This window comes from Siphateles boraxobius, unplaced genomic scaffold (genome assembly GCF_051911475.1).
Source record: "Siphateles boraxobius isolate OS27281-9 unplaced genomic scaffold, OSU_SipBor_1 25, whole genome shotgun sequence".
NCBI classification, from domain to species: domain Eukaryota; kingdom Metazoa; phylum Chordata; class Actinopteri; order Cypriniformes; family Leuciscidae; genus Siphateles; species Siphateles boraxobius.
Window position 1 is genome coordinate 33,557,127 of NW_027508866.1, and position 21,716 is coordinate 33,578,842.

Consider the following 21,716-nt stretch of genomic DNA (forward strand, 5'->3'; position numbering starts at 1 on the left):
TATTTCATAATTCATTTGGATCATATTTTATGATCAATGTTTTAAATGAATGAGGTATTTGTGTCTGTTGTCCAGATGAAGATAAAAGCTGGAGGGATGAATTACTTGAACTATCCCGATCAAAACAAGCCCGATCTGAATCTGAGCTGGTCTGTCTGCGGCAGGTAATGTTTTTTTTTTTTTCAAAACTCCCTCTTTTTTTCTTCGTCCAATGTCAGTCAATATTCATTTTTAGAAATCTCTGTCCTTCCCATTTGTTCTTCTGGAGCAGTTTTTCCAGTTTGTCAGCATGCAAGTAAAACATCCTGCGTTCCTTTTCCATGACATTTATCTTGGTCGTGATCTTTTCTTAAACAGCGCCAGTAATCTTTCATCAATTTGAAACCAACTGTAATGTTTTTCTGTGTTTTTAAGGATAGTTTCGGTCTTTGATTCTGCCATTAACTAGTCTACAAAGATACAGCTCTGACCTCCTTACATAAATAATAAAATAAATATTTTATGGACTAGCTGTTTTATAAAAGCTCTGTGTCGTGCCTAACAACGTCCGTCAGCTGTTCTAAATTCACTGTAAACCACGGCTTCACAGGGCTTATTGCTTTATTATTTTCTATTTGTTATTTTAAGGATGGCATGACCAAACCAATCAACATATCTGATGTTTAAAATATATTTGTGTCCTAACCAGCCAAGACCACATTTGGTCAGTTTTTTTTTATCACATGGTCCAGTTAGGTAGCCCCGCCCTCCATGAAATCTCATTGGTTCATAATCCTCCTCCAAATTACTGGATCTACAGCATCAGATATGTTCTGATTGGTTATGATTTGCTTCACACCAAGTTTACACATAATGAATGACTGATGCATGTATTTGTGTCAGGTGTGTGAAAACCAACAGAATGACCTCCAGCTGCTGAAGCTGAACTTGGAGAGCGCCAGAGAGGCACTCCGACATCATGAGGGTCAAAGGTCACATGAGAGGTGGGCGTCTACAATGTGCAGTGTATAATAAACTTAAATTGCTTATTTCAGCCACTTGCTTTACTTCTGTCCAGACCAGTGTTATTTTAGTATTTTTATGTACAATTATATTTGTTATTATACATTAGTGCTTCTACGTCAACTTATTTCAGTTGGTTGCCATGGCTAATTTTCATTTTTAAGTTATTCATCTAATATTTATATGTTTTATTTCAGCTTTATTTCATTTAAAAAAAAATGTCTTTATAAGCTTTAGTTTCATTTTAGTTAAGGATAATAACCCTGGTGCAGACGTCTTGAGTTATGAGTGTTATTGTGTTCTTAGGGCTGATTCTGGTTTAGGAGACAGTCATGTGCTTGAATACAGTGATCATCAAGGGACAGAACTAGAAACAGGGCTAATGTCCACACTGTGCCACAGCTCAAGCAAAAATGCCCCATCAGTTTTAACGCAGCATCCTTGTGTCGAAATGGAAACACAGACTGACTTTGGCGCAGATTTGAGCGCCACGATCCATGAAGTCACAGAACAGTCTGCCATAGAGGAAAGTTGCTCAGGCACCAACAGCGTTAAGAACACCTGTACAACTTGCTGGTGTGATGTCAGTGAACAAGAGTCAGCCAAGATGGAAATGAAGAACTGTGTTGAGTTGTTAATCCAGTCCGCTCCTCCAGCTCTCTGCTGTGAAAACGCTAACAGCCCATCAGAAGCTCCACAGAGTCAGGCAGTGTATTCTGATGCTAGAGCTGACGTGGATGTAATGGCTGTCATTGACTATGATGCAGAGACAGGAACTCCTGTCTGTGTTGTCGATGTGGATATCAATCCAAGATTCTCTTGGTAGGATTAACTAGCTTTGTCTTGGGTTAGATTGTAGTAATTTGTAGGCCTGCATAGAAAGCTCTGCAGATTTCCAAAGAATCCGAATGCAAAGTTGCTTGAGTTTTGGATAAAAGATTAATACAATTGGCAGATGCTTTTATTCAAAGTGAATTCAATTGCATATAAGTTTTGCATTTCATCAGGTCATGCATTCCCTAGGAATCAAACCCATGACCTTGGCTTTGGTAGCGACATGCAACAGGAATGTTAAAAGCACAAACTAAATGCCAATATAATTTTTCCTTTTTGGTCGTTTATTAAAGGTGAAACATGTATTTTGTATGCCTCCAGCAGCACAAAACAGAATATAGTTCAACAGTTGGTTTCCCGAAGTAAAAATCTCATTATTTTTCTCCATAGAGGATTTGATTTTTAAGGTTAACTTATAAAACTTAAAAAAAAAAATATATATATATATATATATACTTTGAACTATGAAGATGTTAATCGATGTATTATTTGGCTTGTTCATAAAATGCATTATTATGGCTTATTCTGACTTGTTTATAAAATAATCACATTTCACAGTGGTGAGAAACAAACATTACCCATGATTCTGCAAAGAAATCTCCACCAATCAGAGAATCGAAACAAGCAATTCAAGCCAAAGGAGTGCTTTAGCACCCTCCCACTCACATGAAGCACTGAGAATGACGTAATAAAGTTGTAGATATTTCTGTGCACATTTTGCAATAAACACATTTTTTTATATATACATTAATCAACATCTTTAATAGTTTTAAATCTAAACATTGTGATTATTTCAATCATATAATTCAAAATGCTTTGATTGTAAAGCCATTAAGTTCAAAGTTAGTCTTTTACCTTTTTCATGCTTCAAATCTAGGTTTGTAATGTTGTGATAGTCCTTGTAGCTTTTGGTTGGACTTTTTTTTTTTTTTTTTTTTTTTTTTTTTTTTTATCTCTATGGGAAAAATACTTCCAGAAACAAGGCCTCTGAAAAAAAGTGAAAAGGCACTGTTGCACTCTATTGCCAAAATAATGTCTTCCATCAGAATTTGGATGATCTGATAATGTTTCCAGCCATCAATGTTGAACTCTCAGCTCTTTTTACCACGTTTTACCATATTAAAATTCATTGCACTAAAGTTTGCAGATTTAATCTGGGCATGTTTTGAAATCAGTGCTAATAGGTGTGTTCGATGTCAAGCGGTGCTGTGCAGACCTATCAGTGTATGACATCAAAGTACCGCGAGAGCGATTAGAGAGCAAGCGGCTCCATACGCTTTCGAATCGCACTCGCGGTACTTTGATGTCATACACCGATCAGTCTCGTTAAGTTGAACACACCTAATGTTGTTGGGCTGATAATAATTCTGCCTTTCTCTTGGTTAACTAGCGCAGCAGATCTGAGCCTTCACCTGGATTGTCCCTCCCCCTCTCACCATAGTAGGCGGAGCTCCGTCAGTTTACCCGATTCTACAATAAGCATTGAACTCAATGCCAATGAGGTAGTCCACCACATCACAACAAACACTTTACATATATTGTTCTTATTAGGGATTTTTCTGTATGTATATGGATTTCTGTATTTATGTGTAAATCAGGATAGAAAATTGCTGCATTTTCAAATATATTTAAATTGCATCTATTTGTTCCGTTAAATAATAATAATAATGATGATGATGATGATGATGATGATTATTAAATACTTATTTTTACAGTACTATAGTATTATTATTTAAATGATAAAAAATTTAGTATTTAGTATATTATTATTAATAAATACTATTTTTGTACAGTGCAATAGTTTATTTCAATAGTAAAATATTTCTTTGATTTAGTTTTATAATGTAAATAATTTTATAATGTAAAAATAAAAAATAACAATAGAATTTTGATTTAATTAGAATTTTAACAGTTCAATAGTATTATATTTTTTATTGATTTAATGTTTATAATTTAAATAATAATATAAATTAAAATAGTATTTTGATTAAAAATAATGATTATTATTATTATTGAATACTCATTTTTTACAGTACAATGGTATTATTGTAATAGTAATATTTTTTTAAAATTAATTTCACATGTGTTTTAGGCATATTTAAATGAAAGGTATCCATGCTATCAATCTCTGTATTTATCGCATGTATGTTTGCATCTCACGCAGGATTGTTACAGCTCATCCACAAGCCGTTTACAGCGTCTGCTGGCTGAATCTCAGGAAATGGTGGCAAGTTTGGAAAGCTCTGCCAGGAAATCTGTCAGTCCAGTGAAATCTCAAAACCCCACAATCTGCAATGCCGGTTGTCACCTCCAAAGTAACCATGGCTATGGCAGCCACTCCCAATCCTCCACCCAGAGCCAAGAGGAAAGCCAACCATTTAGGGTATGTCCCTTTAAGAGGATGTAGGCTGCAAGTAGGGGTGGGTGATAAACCAAAAACCGATTAACCGGTAAAAATTTGTCAACCGTTAGAGATTTTGGACTATCGTCTCTATCGCGGTTACACTCGCACTCATGTTACTGTGCTGCATGGTCACAAAAGTTTGCAAGTTTGCATGCTTTTTTAACCATTGTGGTATAAAAACAAATTATTTTAAACCATTGAAGCGCAGTAAGCAGCGAATGACAACTAATTTCAGTATATGCCCTCGCTCTCCAGAGAGTTTCTGAGCTCTGTCTGAGAGACCCACGCATATAAAGCTGCTGCTCATAAAGCGTGTGAGTATCAAACTGTGCTTTTTTGCCAACTAATTAGACTTGAACGGATAAATAGACATACTTGTGTGTCAAAGCGACCATGTCTTTGCAACATTGCAAATGTTTATGTCTTAAGTGAATGTAAACAGTTGAGAAAGAAAACGCATGAGTATATTGGATCCATACAGTCAGTCTTGACACCTGATTCACCTGCTGTCGTTATTAACAAAAAAAGAGAAAATCTCTCACTGCTCATTACTGAATCACTTTTGTAAATTTAATAAGAATAAATTAATATTTAATTTACATAGTGAACACTTTGCAGTGTTTTTTTTAATACATTTGATTACTTTATACAGTGTTTGAAGTTTTCAGGTTGAAAATGGTGATGAGAATTATGAAATTTCAATGGTTTCAAAAATAAATATATCACTATCGTGAAATAAAATTAGGGAGGCACCAATATGAACCTTTTGGCTGATACCAATAACCAATAATCCTTTATATCTGAAAGCTGATAACCGATATATTGGCCGATAAATCTAAATCCAAATTTTTATATAATTTTTTTCTGATTACAAAAACAAAGTCTCACCATTAAATCCATGTCTCAAGCACACAATTATAATGATGTTCTCATTATAATTTTATATGCATTTGAAGGGTCTCATCTGAAGGAAGTAATGCATTAATTATCAGCTTTACTACATCAGCCAAATTGTTCTTATCGGACCGATAACGATAACATTAAAAATGAGAATTTATTGACTGAAACCGATTTGGTGGCCGAAATATCATGCATCTCTAAATAAAATGACTCATATTGTGATTTTGGTCATATCGCTCACCCCTAGCTGAATGATTACTTATTACATCACATTTGCACAATCATTTAACACATAGTAAAAATGATGCTTCGAGATTAAACTGCAACTAAATGGCTTTTCCTCCTTAATTCCCAAAAGGAAAGTGACTCCCAGATCAAAAGCAGCGCACATTTGCAACAAGGAAGCAAGTAATCCATAGAGCCACGAGAACCGGCGGATCCCTGTTCATCTTCTCTTCCTGCTTCTGGAAAATAAATCCAGTTTTGGCAACCCAAGAGTTTTGCAAAGCTAACATGTAATTTTTACAGATGCTGTATTTTTAAATCAAAATCTATTTTTATGATGTGTACTAAAATAAGCATTAGTGATTAATTCTACACAAAGCACTACCTCTGCCTGAACAGATGTTAAGACTTGTTATTTATAAACTACTTTCTTCAAGTGTTAAACCTGTCTTGCAAGATGACACAAATGCGCTGGTTGTTTTTGTCATTCCAGTTTCCCCTGTCACCTAACCTGTTTGGTTTCTAAGATAATGAACTGGTATGTGGCTCTAGTCTAGATCGTTGTTTTTTACACCTGAAATCCAGTGTTGTTCTCACAGTAAGGAGAAGGAGCCATCAGCCTTTTCAAAAGCCATTGAAACAGTATTTGCATAATCTCAGGACATTTAAGAGGACAATAAAGATCTTTACATGCTAACATTGACTTGGTTGACCCTGAAATACAATTTTAGATTGATTAAAGGATGAGAAAGCCTGTCAAAGAAACTCACCTGTTTGTGACTCGTTGACGTAACAGGTAGATCTCAATGTGTGTGTGTGTGTGTGTGTGTGAGAGAGAGAGAGTGTGTTTGTCGGGACTCAATCGATCAATTGTACAATTGCCTTAATCTGAGGAAGAAGTAAAATATGGCCTCAAAGAAAACCGAATCGAAGAAAAACGAGAAAACGGATAAATCTGAAAAGGCTTTAGCTGCTGAAAAGGAGCAATTCGTCAAACTACAGGTGAGGTTTACGCACGCGCACATTTTTACTTAATTCAACGTGCATTTGATGTTTACTGTTTTTAGTATTAATGATACTTTCACTGAAAATATTGTATTGTTTTTTGTTTTGTTTTACATAATAAAATAATGTAATATGACAGTAAACAACTGATCATTTTTACCACGTTTAAATCTCCACATTAGATCGCTTCGCCTCGTCACCGCGACATTATAACTGCAGTCCGTTGATACGTTGTACGCGTAATCGCCATTATATTTTAATACATTGTTTTCATTTACATTCTGTGGTTTTTGGACATGCGTCATTATAATAACATGTTTTTGGACTTGTACCACGGTGATAAAATACTTGTTTTGTAAGTACCACAGTTTGTACCATGTTTTGGGGGGGCCCGATATAGGCTACTAGTCAGTTTAATACCATAATCTTTTTTGGGTATGTATACCATTGTAATTCCATTTGTACCATGGTAATATATTTTACCATAGTAATATCTCTTTATAAGCATCATACATGGTATTATTTGAAGTACTGTTGGAGTAACTTACCTTGTTAATACCATGTTATTATATTTTTATTATATTACTAAGACCCAATACTTTAACTGTAGCCTACTTTTGTTTGTAATGGTTAAATATGTGAGATGATATACCTGGCAAAAATTATTTAGTGGTTATTCATTTGCATTTTTACTTCATTGTAATGTGTGTTATTTAATGTTTTAAAATGTGTCATATTCATTCAGCATTACAGGTGTGCATAATTTATTTTTTTATTAATGATGTTATGTTTAATCTTTATTTCATCTGCTTTACAGCTTCAAAGCATCTCCAAATCCATCACCAGCGCAGAGGCCCCTATCAAAGAGAAATATGGACGCAGTATCCTTTAGTATAGTTTTAATACAGCATATTGTTAGTCTGTTATGGGGAGGAAGTTTAATTCACATATCTCCAATTTATAATCATTTTAATATGTATTTGTGTGTTGTAATGAGCATTACACACAGATCCCCAATATAACAGTAATAGTATGTCCTTAATCAGTTAATCTCATTCAAATTTGTTTAGTGCTTTTCACAATAAACATGGTTTCAAAGCAGCCTCACAGACAATAATGACTTCAATGTTTATAATATCTTGATGTCTTCATGTTTTATTTAGCAGATTATAGCTTGGCGATAATATAGTTTACAATACATTTTGCAATGTTACAAGCAATCAACCAGTTGAGATTTCCTATATTTGAGTATAGGCTAAATCGCGTTATTTGAATATACACTGTATGTATGCAAATCAATTTGGACATACTTGTATTTCTTACTTTATATAGTAAGTTTGGAGATAATATAGTTACATTTACAATTAGGCAGTTGAAATCTGCTCTATATCATCTTCGATATCTGGACTAGTACATTGTCCTAAACATTTGTACAGAGATTATTTTAGGCACACATAAGGAAGGCGGCGCCGTCACGTTCTGGTCTCATGCCGTGAGTCTGCCGCTGTCCAGCAACGCCATCATCAGCTGGAAGTTCTGCCACATGGTCCACAAACTCCTCCGAGACGGCCATCCCAACGTCAGTCCCGTCTACCACAGTATCCTCACATGCCTTTAAGTTCACTTTATTCATCTAAAATTACCCTACACATTTTTGTTTTACTTTCTTTCAGACTTTACGAGACAGCAGAGGTCACACTGCAGGCATTGGACAGATGGGAATATTATGGGTGAGTGTGTAAAATTATCTGGATGTTATACTGTCATGTTTAACATATTTACATTATCTCATATAAATCGATTATTCTTGCATGTGAATCTTTCAACTTAAAATTTGTATGTGTTTGCTGTGTTTTTAGGGGAATCTACATGATAGATATGGACATATTGTTGCGCTTTACGCCAAGCTGCTGTGTATCAAAATCAATTTCCATTTAAAGGCAGGCTTAATGTTTCCTTCAATAACATTTGAGTTCATCAACACATATACTATCCTGTTTATATATATATATATATTTTTTTTCCTGTGTCCCCCACAGCATCTGGAAATCCCACCAAACCTTGAAACTCCTGAGGAAGTTCTTGATAAAGCCATCGCTATTGATATCAACAAAGTGTAAGGGCATTCATTGCTTATGATTTAGTTTCCTGAATGATCTGTTAATGGAAATAAATGCTCATGTTTGCTATTTATACAGGTTTGACATGACAGGTGAGGTTCTGGACTACATGGAAGCAGCTCTAAAGCTGCAAGAAACAGGTAAGCGTAGTGTCTTATCAAGGATGCAATAATGTTTTTAATCCAACTCGAAAAAAAAGCTTTTATTCTGCAATGATGCATTAAATTGATCAAAAGTAACAGTAAATAAATACATTTATAATATATAATATTCTATTTCAAATAAATGCTGTTCTTTCTTTTTATCAAAGAATCCTGGAACAAAAGTATCATTGTTTGCACAAAAATATGCAGCGGCACAACTTATTCATAATAATAATAAATGTTTCTTAAACAGTGAATCATCATATTAGAATGATTTCTGAAGGATCATGTGACACTGAAGACTGGAGTAATTATGCTGAAAATTCAGCTTTGATCACAAGAATAAATTACATTTAAAAAAATATTCAAATAAAAAACTGTTATTTTAAATTGTAAAAATGTTTCACAATATTTCTGTTTTCACTGTATTTTTTATCAAATAATATCCAGCCTTGATGAGCAGAAAAAAACATTAAAAAATCTTACCAATCCCAAACTTTTGAGCCAACCGTTCTGTACGGCTGTAATTTTTTTTATGTTTATATGTATAATTTATACATTTAAAAAAAAATTTTTAATGCAGTTTTCCGGCAGATGGAGTCCAACTCCACCAGCTCTACCACTGCGGTGGGCCAGTGCCGTCTGGCACCGCTGGTTCTGGTCATTCAGGACTGCGGTCCACTCTACCATTTCCTGGTCAAGCTCCTGTTCAAGCTACACAGCCGTGAGTCATGTTCTTTACATGCTTCTCTCTTTATTTAAATGAATGATTGTCATTGAGTTCAACAGCCGTTGTGCATATGTGTCACAGGAATACCAACGGACGCTCTGTTAGGACACAGAGAGCGATTCCGCGAGCAGTTCAACAGGTAACGGTGGTCTGCAGTCAGTTTTGGTCAATACCAAAAGCTGTCAATTATATTCGTTATTGCCTATGACCAGTATTATGGTTCATATATTTATTTAAATAAACAGCATTGAAACTAAAGCTCCAATCTAGAAATTTGAAAGTAAAATCAGACATCAAAACATTAAAATGTACTGTTCACCCAAAAAAAAGAAAATTGTCTCATCATTTACTCACCCTCACGCCGTTCCAAACCCGTGAGCCTAAATTCAATCTGTTCATCATATAAAGTGATGGAGTCTCTTCAGAAAATTTGAACTTAACCACTCAATTCATTTGAATTAGTTTTACGATCTCTTTATTAATTTTTTGAAGCGTCAGAGTGGTAGTTGCGTACCTGTCAATGGAGGGACAGAAAGTTCTCAGATTTAATTATAAAGGTCTTCATTTGTGTTTCGAAGATGAACAAACGGGTTTGGAACGACATGAAGGTGAGGAATTAAAAACAGAATTTTTGTGTGAATTATCCCTTTAATGTTTGGCATAGAAAAATATTTGTTGACCATATAGTTTATTGGTCTGTCTTTGTCCTCCACAGTTTGACACAGTTTTTTGAGAGAGCGAGAGGGATTGAGTTTTTCAAAACTATCATTCAGATCCCTGATCTTCCTAATGTAAGGTTTTCAAATCCATATTTAATTGAATTTCAAAGCATATTGACTGAAAACTTTTTCACAAAATCCTATAAAAGAAACAATATTGCGTAACATGTTGGACGAATGCATATGAATGCTGTTTAATTGAAAGGGCCTGAATGTTTAAGGATTCTCCAAATTTCCTGCGTGCGGCTTCACTCGCTGATCACGTGAAGCCCGTGGTCGTTCGAAACGAGAGAATACCGGACGATGATGACACGGAGACGCAGCTGGATTTTGGTGAAGGACAGTACCAGATGGTAAACACAGCCTGGAGTGCTCAAGATCTTGAGAGCTTTTCTACATCTGCGACAATCTTAACATTTGATTATTTTGCTCAACAGTATTACGGTTACAACCAGTTCGACCCTCCAAGTGACATACCAGAGCAAAGGTAACACGCCTGAGATCTATTCGCTTTATGAGATCTATTTCATATGTATAAACGGAGAGCAAAGTTGACAAAGATAAGTTGTGTTGATAGTTTTGATATCTTTACTGTTTTTATAAATTGAGGAGAATAATAATAAAGAAATTGGAAGACCGAATGTTTGGCATTTTTTTAATTTGACCGATATATCCTCAGAGAGACTGAGGCTGATACTCTGAGGAAGGAACTTGAGGTGGTGAAACCAGAGCTGGAGCTCATAAAAGTGGAGGTAAGACATTTGACTTTAATTACATCTGTCTTGAAGAAGTATTTTCTTCTCCTGTGATTCCCATCACTTGTGTGTCTGCAGGCCCAGCGCGCCGTGGTCCAGCTCAAAACTCAAGTGAATATGCTGGAGTCTGAGCTTGAGGACCAGCGGACGCACAAGCAGATGGCGCTGGTGGAGAACGAACGTCTGCGCATGGAGGTGGAGAACCTCAGAGCCCAGACCGCAGTCGCTGCCAGCATTCAGGCCACGGCCGAGGACGCGGGCAGTGAGTGACCTCTGACCCCAGACACACTTTAAGGGATAGTTCACCCAAAAATGAAAATTCTGTCAGTAATTACTCACCCTCATGTTGTTCCAACCCCGTAAGACCTTCGTTCATCTTCGGAACACAAATTAAGATATTTTTGATTAAATCTGAGATCTGGATCACTCCTCCATAGGCTTCTAAGGGATTGACACTTGCCAGCCCTGAAAAGTCATTAAAGACATTGTTAAAATAGTCCAAGTGACTACAGTGGCACAATCTTAAGTTTATCAAGCGACGTGAATACTTTTTGTGCGCAAAAAACAACAAAAATAATGACTTTATTTCAACTATTCATTTCCTTCTCTGTGGGCCTCGAGTGAGTGACGTAGTGTGATAGCGTAGTGTTTCTGTGTTGAACGTCACACGTAGGCTCACTTTTGGCCGACACTGGTCATGTGTGTGATGCGCTATTAAACTAGTGAACTCACTAGTTCGAGGCCCACAGAGAAGGAAATGAATAGTTGAAATAAAGTCGTTATTTTGTTTTTTTTGCGCTTCTCCGTTATCTCGTCGCTTGATAAACTTAAGATTGAGCCACTGTAGTCACTTGGACTATTTTAACAATGTCTTTAATAACTTTTCAGGGCCAGCAAGTTTCAATCCCTTAGAAGCCTATGGAGGAGTGATCCAGCTCTCAGATTTAATCAAAAATATCTTAATTTGTGTTCCGAAGATGAACGAAGGTCTTACGGGGTTGGAGCAACGTGAGGGTGAGTAATTACTGACAGAATTTACATTCTTGGGTGAACTTTCCCTTTAAAAACACATACATTATCGTTCAAAACTTTGGGGTCGAAGATTTTTTGTTAACACTTTACAATAAGGTTGCATTAGTTAATGCATTAATTAACATGAACTAATAGTATAGCGCGCAGACTCTTTATAATTTTGTTGTGAAGTTGCCAGGGTTTTGTTTTGCACCGTCAGTTATAAGGTTACAGCGGGGTGTTCAGAAAAAGGCTGGGTAGATAAAAACGAGTGAGTGAGTTAGGCCGGTGCGTTTGTGTTGTTCCGATTAAAGGTTCAGAAATGGAGCCGGTTACACTTTATTTTGATAGTCCACTTTAGACATTCTACTAACTATAAGTAACTTTTCAACTAAATGTCAACTAACTCTCATTAGAGTATTAGTAGACTGTAGTAGACTGTCAGTAGACTGTTAGGTTATGGTTAGGTGTTAGGGTTCGGGTTAGTAGAATAAGTTGACTTGTAGTTGCCAAGTTACTTATAGTTAGTAGTATTTGGGGGACCAACAAAATAAAGTGTTAGCAGATAGTCTACTAATCCTCTAATGACAGTTAGTTGACATGTAGCTGCAAAGTTACTTCTAGTTAGTAGAATGTCTAAAGTGGACTATCGAAAGTATTGTTCATTGCTTGTTCATGTTAACTAATGTAGTTAACTATTAACAAATAAAACCTTATTGTAAAGTGTTACTGATTTAAAAAAAATGTATTACAGTTATTCAGCAAAGATGCATTACATTGATCAAAAGTGACAGTAAAGACATTTATAATACATAATATTATTTTTCAAATAAATGCTGTTCTTTTGAACTTTCTATTCATTGTATACGAAGCAGCACAACTGTTTTCAACATTGATATAATAAATGCAGCCTTGATGAGCGGAAGAGACTTCATTCAAAAACCTTACAGACCCCACGCTTTTGAACGGAAGTGTCAATGAAAATCTCACAGTGGGGTTGATCTCTAGTTCTCATGTTTTCTAGGCAGAGCTCAAACTGCTCAGATACACTTCTCTCGACTCAAAGAGAAACACGCCGAGCTGGTCAGCAGACATGCTGATCTCATGAGGAAGGTAAAGGTTTGTGCCTATCACGACTGAATTATTTAGCTGTATTTATAACATATTAATGACAAACAGTGTCTGCCTCCAGTAAAACTGCACAAATCTCCACAAAAACATCAGAACACATTGTAATTATGTTCCTCGTATTTCTGTGAATATGAGGCAAAATGAAAGAAATATTTCACAAATGTGTTGACATGAGGAGTTCTGGAGAAAAAAAAGACCCTCATTGGTCCTAGAAATTGTTGAAATGTCTTTTTCCATTCGCTTATCGTCATTGCTAATGCTGTTTGTTGTGTGTGTCAGAATGCAGAGATGGTGAAGCAGGTCAACAGCACTCAGCAAGCGCAGGAGGATCTGCTCACAGCCAAACAACAGATGATGGTGGAGAGACAGGACAACAGCGCCCAGGTCTCACACACTACACATTTATCTTTATGACTCCAGTCATTCTTGAGATTTAGAGAAGTTGTCTTACCATAACCAATAGGAATTTTTCAATGACTGATGGAGATATCTGATATAATACCTATTTGTATGATAGTAGTAATTAAATTAAAATTGCATGAAACCAAATGAGACATGCATATACTTGCTGAAATTAAATGTTTTTATTTAATGCACACACTACTGTTCAAAAGTTTGGGGTTGGTAATATTTTTTAATATTTTTGATGTCTCATTTCATTTGGAAAGAAGACTATTATTCTCAACAACGCTGCAAAAATACAATAAATACAGTAATTGTACTGTATATATATATATATATATATTTTTTTTTTTTTATATACATTACAAAATATATTTATAATTTAAAATAAATGTTTCTATTTGAATATATTTTAAAATGTAATTTATTCCTGTGATCAAAGATGAATTTTCAGCATCATTAGTCTTCAGAGTCACATGATCCTTCAGAAATCATTATAATATGCTGATTTGCTGCATTAAGACACATTTATTATTAGTAACAATGTTGAAAACAGTTGTGCTGTTTCAGATTTAGGTTGAAACCATGACACGTTTTTTTCAGGACTCTTTGATGAATAGAAAGTTCAGACGAACAGAATCTATTTGAAATTTTTACTGTCACATTTGATCAATTTAATACATCCTTGCTGAATAAAAGTATAAATTTCTTAAAACAATTTGCTAACCCCAAACTTTTGATTTGCTCATAATTATTTCAAAAGAGAAAATGTGGCATTATCCATCGACAAGTGTGTGGAAGATTTAGTTGTACCTGATGCAGATATATCTGCCTAATTATTGGCCTGTCTGAAATATCCGCCTCTCATTGACTGAACTTTAATTTTCAGCTGCAGGCACAGAGAGCAGAAATTGAACGTTTGAAACATGAGCTTGCAACCGAAAGGGCTGAAATGTCCCACGTCCATAATGCACTGCAGAGCAAAGAGAAGGTAGGACCTCCATCCATGCACATAAATGACTTGAGATTTTCATGTCTCTTGATTAGTATCTGAATGCATCAACACATCCTAGTATAGTGTATACCGCACGGTTTCTCTGATCTCTGTGTGTGTTTGTAGACTGGTGACCAGCTGGGCAGTGTGTTGGTGGGTCTGCAGGCGGAGAAAGAGAGGCTCCTTCGTACAGTGAAAGATCAGGAAGCTGAGATGGCTAGTCTGCGTCAGGCCGCCCAACTCCACCAGTCAATCCTACAGCAGGAGAGAGACCGACATCAGAGAGAGATGATGGCACTGCACAACCAACTGCAGGAACAAGTCTGTGCAACTTCCTGTCATGTAGAACAACCTAAATTAGAAATGTCATATTAATCCCAATAATGTTAACTTGCATGCATTTTTTTTGCTATCACAATTTTACTCCGTGCCACAGAACAGCTTAAGAACGAGAGGTTTTAGTAGTGTGCTTGTGTTCAGTTGTGTCGGGAGCAGGAGCAGCAGCTGGAGATGGAGAAACTGAGACGCGAGCTGGAGGAGAAGAGAGCAGAGGTGCTGCGTGCTCAGAGCGCTCTGAACACTAAAGAAACCGTGAGGACTTCCTCTTCACTAGTCTTTCTGTTACTTACATTTGCAAGTGTGGATGTTCATTTCGTGCAATTGTTGTGTCTACTACCCATATTCACTAAGACAGAGACTTTTGTATTAGTGATTAACCAATATCATTTTTACAACATCTGATGCTGATACAACATTTAGAGAGTAGGCTGACTGATAGCTTATATAGTACTGAAATATGATATATAATAAAATTTATAATAGCAAATATTAATAGAATATTGTATTATATAATATAATATAATTAATATGAGGCATAGAATTTAATAATAGCAGATATTAACATACAGGTTTTGTAATATTATATAATGTATTATAATAAAAATATTAGTCATGAAATATGATATAATATAATTTAATAATAGCAAATATTAATATACAGGATTTGTAATATAACATAATAAACACTAGTTATATAAATATTAGTTATGTTAGTATTTAGAGAGTGGAAATACTAGTTATGAAATATTATGTACATACAATGTAAATGAACAAGATTAAAGATTGAATAAATAAATGATATATATTAAAAACTTTTTGTCACAATTTTGATTATGCACCAAATATCGACCCAAAAACACAGCCTAAGAACCAAGGGGTGTAATCAGTTTGTCACCACTGGGTCACCACTACACCTTACTACACAAACTATACATAATTTTTCGTCCGTCCGTATGTGTGTTTTAGACAGGAGAGCAGCTGAGCAGTGTGTTAGTGGGTCTGCAGGCGGAGAAGGAGGTTCTTCTGCGTTCAGTGAGAGAACAGGAGGCTGAGATCACTAACCTGCGTCAGGCCACCCAACTCCACCAGACCACACTGCTGCAGGAGAGAGACAGATCTCAGAGAGAGATGGCCACGCTGCACAACCAAATGCAGGCTAAGGTCAGAAAAAAACAAGGGATTGTGGGTAAGATGCCTCCAAAAAGCATGCATGGAAGCATACCTCGAAAATCTGCCTTAAATAGTATTATGAATTACAAAAGTACTATGATTTGGGACACTGATAGCTTATACAATCCTGAAATATGATATATTTAATAGTAGCAAATATAATATAATGTAATGTAATATAATATTAGTTATGCCAGTATTTAGAGAGGAGGCTGACTGATAGCTGATATAATGCTGAATTATGATGATTTGGGACACTCTAATGAATGTACTGTAGTGTGTTCTGAGGGTCTTAATTGTTGCGTTTTTCCTGTGCAGTTGAGTCAGGACTCAGGAGTGTTTCAGCAGAAGCTGCAGGACGAGCAGTTCAGTTTGTTGCAGTGTGCCGTGGTGGAGGCCGAGGGCATCGTGCTGGACGCCGTGGCCAAAGTGGATGATCCGCTACATGTGCGCTGCATCAGCACGCCAGGTCTGTCCTTCCTCATCCTCCTCCTCATTCCTCTCAATATCCTCAACAGTTATTTTACTCTACACATCTCTAATCTCTGCTTGCAGATTATTTGATCAATCGGGCTGAGTTGACGTTGGCATCCATTGATAAGATGCAGCAGAGTCATGCAGCCTATTTGAGGAATAATAATGGTAAGGATGTTCTCATCAGTAAGTTACAGGTTCAGCCGTTAGTGGGATGTAATCTCTTCCTCTTCCTCTAGATGCGAGTGGTTTGTTGAGGTCGGTGACCCAGTTCTCCCATCTCATCGCTGACACTATTGTTAACGGAGCTGGTACTGCCCACTCAGCACCTACGGACCAAGCAGACCGTGAGAACCAGAATTATTCCTTACTCTTAAAAAAACACACACACACACATGCACATTTCTTATGTATTCAGTGCTTTTGACATTCAAAATTAATCTTTCTCTACGAAAAATGATCTACAAAATATTTATAATTTCTTTAAAATTTTTGCATTTGCACACTCATTCAGTCATTTAAAGTTTTGTTCTACAAAATTCGTACCAATGATTTGCATTAGAAAAAAATCCAGCTAATACCAGATAGTTTTGTATGGTTTTAGCCGGTCCAAGCTGCTCATTTATGGTGCAAGCTGGTCTAGTTATATTTGATCATTTCTTTAAAAACATGCTGCAAATTAACAGTCTTCAAAGTCATTCAAAGTTTTGGATTACAAACCCCAGCAAATACCAGATAGTTTTGCATGGTTTTAGCTGGTCCAAGCTGCTCATTTATGGTCCTTAGATTGTCCAAGCTTGTCTGCATATATTTTATAATTTCTAAAAATGAATTAGCAAATTAACATAGTCTTTAAATTTATTCAAAGGTCTGTATAACAAAATCCAGCTAATACTAGATGTTTTTATCTGGTCCAAGCTCCTCATTTAAAAATAAGTTACAAATTAGCACAGCCTTATGGTTATTCAAAGTTTTGTTTTACAATGTTTTACCACTGATTTGCATTAGAAAATCCAGCTAATACCAGACGGTTTTACATGGTTTTTAGCTGGTCCAAGGCAAGCTGCTCATTTATGGTCCAAGCTGGTCTAGATGACTGGACTGTCAAACTTAGACCTGGCTGCAACTTGGTAGACCATATTAGTCAAGCTAGTTAGAGCTGCTTTACCACCTTGAATCAGCAGCAAATCATCTACCTACCACCTTAAACGTGTACAAGGTGTTTTTGGTTCATTTCTCCATAGGTTTGACGGATAACTGCCGGGATTGTGCCACTCACTGTCTCCAGTACCTGAAAGATCTGAAGATGAAGGCCACGCTCCCGAGAGCAGACCCCACTGCCGTCCGCTACGTGGTCCAGCGTATCCTCAACCAAGGACAGGTGCGGTGGGCCAGAGATGGCATCTTCAGACTTTATATGTTGCTAGTGTTTGTGTGGAGTAATAAGTGACCCCTCTCCCGATCTCTCGCAGGACCTGCGGCCCAAGGGAGCAGACGTGCGGAAGGAAGAGTTGGCAGATATGGTGGATAAGGAAATGGCTGCGACTTCCTCTGCCATTGAAGATGCTGTGCTGAGAATGGATGTAAGCTAGCACCGTGTTAATGATGCTGGATTCAACTCCAGGATCATTTGCTGTGACTTCATGGGTTTTTCTTATGTAATACAGGAAATATTGAGCCAGGCAAGACGAGATACTTCTGGAGTGAAACTGGAAGTTAACCAAAGGTTTGTTTGGGATATAGTTTCATAGATAACATAAAGTTTGTAGTTCATGTGTTATTTATTTCAGTTTTTCGTGTTTTGTTCTATTACAGCATCATTGGCTCCTGTTCGGATCTAATGAAGGTATGTTTAGACTTACTGAGATGAATGTGTTAAATACACTATTGTTCAAACGTTTGAAAGAAATGACTTTTATTCAACAAGGACACATTAAATTGATCAAAAGTGACTGTTACAAAAATATACATGTTAAATAAATGCTTTTCTTTGAAACTTTCTAATTATCAAAGTTATCAAACATTATCAAAAATGTACGGTTTCCACACAAATATAAGGCAGCACAACTGTTTTCAACATTGATAATAATCAGAAATGTTTCTTGAGCAGCAAATCAGCATATTAGAATTATTTCTGAAGGATCTTGTGACACTAAAGACTGGAGTAATGATGCTGAAAATTCTGCTTTGCATTTTAAAATGTATTCAAAAACACTTATTTTAAATTGCAATAATATTTCACAATATTATTCTTTTTACTGTATTTTGATCAAATAAATGCAGCCTTGTTGAGCATAAGAAACTTCAATCAAAAACATTTAAAAAATCTTACCAACCCCAAATTTTTGAACGGTAGTGCGTATTAAGATAAATGTAATTTTTAATCTCTTCTGTCACCTTGTCCATAGGCTATACACATGTTGGTGACGGCCTCCACTGACCTGCAGAGAGACATTGTGAAAAGTGGCCGGGTAAGATTTGGTTATATGGGTGATTTAACATCATAAATAATATGCATTCACACTCTTAAACACAGGGTCTTGTTTCGGTCTTAGGGCGCCGGTTCTGATAAAGACTTTTATGCTAAAAATTCACGTTGGACTGAGGGTCTCATCTCTGCGTCAAAGGCTGTAGGATGGGGTGCAACCCAGATGCTGTGAGTACATTTGAGTGTAGATTTAAAGGTTTAACCTGGATTTATTAGTGTACGTCTGTATAACTGATTTACATTCTCACAAAGTGAATCGGCTGATAAAGTCGTGACTGATGGAGGAAAATATGAAGAGCTGATCGTCTGCTCTCATGAGATCGCAGCCAGTACGGCACAGCTTGTCGCGGCTTCAAAGGTAAATTCCATGAGAGAGATATAAATGTATAAATGTTTCTCCATGAGAATCAGTTTATTCTGACACATCAATCCTTCATTTAACAGGTAAAGGCGGATCGAGGCAACAAGAAGCTCCATACTTTACAGCAGGCGTCCCGCCACGTAAACGACATGGCCGCTGTTGTGGTGACATCTACCAAGTCAGGACAAATGCAGATTGAGGACAAAAGTGAGTGTCATGGACACACATGCAAAAGCATAAAACATACTCTACGCACGTAGCGAAGTTTGTACCCGCCACAATAACACCAGAAAGCACATTTAAGTTTTTTTTCCCCCACAGACTCCATGGACTTTTCTGGCATGTCTCTTATAAAGCTCAAAACAGAAGAAATGGATTCCCAGGTTAGTTTACCAAACTGAAAAAATGTTAGTGTTTTAGGAGTAGAGCGCCAAATCAAACCACTGTCAGAAAGTAACTTTTCCTTTAAGGGCCAATATTTGCCCACTTGAATTGATTTACATAGGCCTTTTTTACCCTTGTAAGGGCCCTCGTTCTATTTATCATTTTTATCTATTTATCTATTTATCATAATTATAATTCTAATTATCAGAATATCAATAACATTAATGTTATCAACACCAACAAAAGACATCTTTACATTGCCAAGATGGAACAGACATGTCATTTATGTGTATTTACACAGACTGTTTAATGCTGCTCAAAGTTTGCATACATGTATTTACATAACAATTGCATAATAACAATAGCCGACAAAGTATATAAATTTTAAAACAAAAAAAACAGGAACTCATTACAGGTTAGGACTGTAAAATCATTATTGTCGATAAAAAATAATTAGTTAGTTATTGCTTTTTAAAAATTAGATTCGCTATTTTAGTTGAATGAAAAACAAAATGGAATAAATTATATACAGAAAGCAATTTAAGCAAGCAAATAAAGTTCCCCATTACTGAAGCGGTCCGTGTCTTCATTGTACCGTGAGTTATGCTCTCTCACAAAAACTCCCATTACAATCACTGAAGCGAAATTAATCTCTTACTCACATTGTGTCGGCACTTTGTAAATTATGATGAGAGAATTCGCAAGAGCGCACATTCATTTCCGACCCTGCTGCAAACTCACATTTAACACAGAATCAATTCTGAAACAAAAATGTTGTTTAGACCATCTAATTAAATCCTAGAGGATTAAATCAAGTCATTTTGCAAGTAAAATGATTTGCAAATACCATTTCATGCATAAACATAAACTCCTGTTTGTTTCTAGGTGAAAGTGTTAGAGTTGGAGAAGCAGCTGGCGAACGAGCGCGTACGGCTGGGAGGCCTCAGGAAAAAGCACTACGAGATTGGAGGGATCCCAATGGACTCGCCTCCGGAGAACGCAGTCAATAGTTTTGACAGTTCACTGCCTACTGTTTTTCCTGACCCGCCTACAATGGAACTGCCCAGTCTGGACGTGTTCACACTGGATCCACCCAGATTCGAACCACTGAGACTGGACCCGCCCAGACCGGATCTCCCCACACCCGAACCAGCCAAAACCAGCTCTAAACGAACCTCAATCTTTCATAAATCAGGCAGCATCCTCAAGAATCCAGTAAGTTTTAACAGACACTGTTTGCTTTGGACCACTTTACCAGTGTTTCCAGTGTCAAGATTGCCATTATAACGACATTCAGACATTAAGTCGCTTTTCTTCTTTTATTTCCTACAGTTTAGGTGAAAGGTGACCTGGATGTATAAAGAAGAAACCATCTAATAATAATGTACATTATTCTGAAGCGCATCATTAGAGTCTCTGTATCCTCCTGCATGGTTTGACAATACCGTATGGTCTGAATTAAAGATAATGCCTTTTAATTTATATTATAATTTATATAATCATTTAGTGAGTTACTATACTGAAGCCTTTTTATCAGGTAATTGTTTTTTATCTGTTTTCCAGGCTATTTTGTTTATCAGCGCCATCAATGGCTGGTACTATATTTGGGATCTTTTTACACATTTTAGTTTTTTTTAAGTAAATGTACTTAAAGTTGTAAATGCAAACTTAAGTAAATTAAAAAATAATTAATTATGTTGTGAAAGTTATGTTTGTGTTTGTTGTTTTTAATACCAGTACGATAATTAACCATGGTTTCTGTACAAAAAAACAGACAAAAAACAAAACAAAACATGGTTAATATAGTTAAACCATGGTAACTACAAATTAACCACGGTGTTACTAAACTAACCATAGTTTAACCATGGTATTTGTAGGAAAACTGTGGTTATGAAAATGGTAATCAATCTGGCAAAAAACATGGTTACTACATGTTAAACTATATTAAAAACATGGTTCATTTTTTTTTTTACTGTTGGAACAAGCAATTTAAAACATGTTACATTGAAACTGTGAATACAAATTTCATTTAATATTCTAATTTAATATGAGTTTATAAAAAATAATTATACGTCATATATACAATTATAAAATGTTGACAATATTTTTTGCGTTCGTGTCACAC

At 36.1% G+C, this 21,716-nt stretch overlaps 2 protein-coding genes across 3 annotated transcripts in view; both read left to right on the forward strand.

Annotated features, from left to right (window-relative positions):
* Window positions 1-6,062, forward strand: part of ccdc62 (coiled-coil domain containing 62) — a 10,257-nt gene extending 4,195 nt beyond the window's left edge. The window contains exons 9-14 of one of the 2 annotated variants that reach the window (XM_077243699.1): window positions 76-164; window positions 883-983; window positions 1,309-1,824; window positions 3,227-3,338; window positions 4,001-4,219; window positions 5,499-6,062. In XM_077243699.1, the coding sequence (XP_077099814.1) occupies window positions 76-164; window positions 883-983; window positions 1,309-1,824; window positions 3,227-3,338; window positions 4,001-4,219; window positions 5,499-5,552 (1,091 nt within the window). In that variant the 3' untranslated portion in view covers window positions 5,553-6,062. The remainder of the gene's footprint in view (window positions 1-75; window positions 165-882; window positions 984-1,308; window positions 1,825-3,226; window positions 3,339-4,000; window positions 4,220-5,498) is intronic. The other variant, XM_077243700.1, reaches the window with a different exon arrangement.
* Window positions 5,921-21,296, forward strand: hip1ra (huntingtin interacting protein 1 related a). The gene is made up of 34 exons (XM_077243698.1): window positions 5,921-6,367; window positions 7,188-7,251; window positions 7,807-7,949; window positions 8,044-8,100; window positions 8,230-8,310; window positions 8,410-8,486; window positions 8,569-8,630; window positions 9,217-9,357; window positions 9,445-9,502; window positions 10,079-10,154; window positions 10,304-10,435; window positions 10,520-10,569; window positions 10,762-10,834; window positions 10,916-11,099; window positions 12,873-12,961; window positions 13,259-13,363; window positions 14,271-14,372; window positions 14,502-14,696; window positions 14,856-14,966; window positions 15,681-15,875; window positions 16,203-16,353; window positions 16,440-16,526; window positions 16,598-16,705; window positions 17,603-17,739; window positions 17,831-17,941; window positions 18,026-18,084; window positions 18,174-18,204; window positions 18,767-18,829; window positions 18,914-19,014; window positions 19,099-19,204; window positions 19,291-19,414; window positions 19,529-19,590; window positions 20,477-20,806; window positions 20,924-21,296. Exons 1-34 carry the CDS (start codon window positions 6,272-6,274, stop codon window positions 20,930-20,932), a joined length of 3,570 nt encoding a protein of 1,189 aa, XP_077099813.1. The 5' UTR covers window positions 5,921-6,271; the 3' UTR covers window positions 20,933-21,296.
* Window positions 21,297-21,716: the final 420 nt, after the last annotated feature.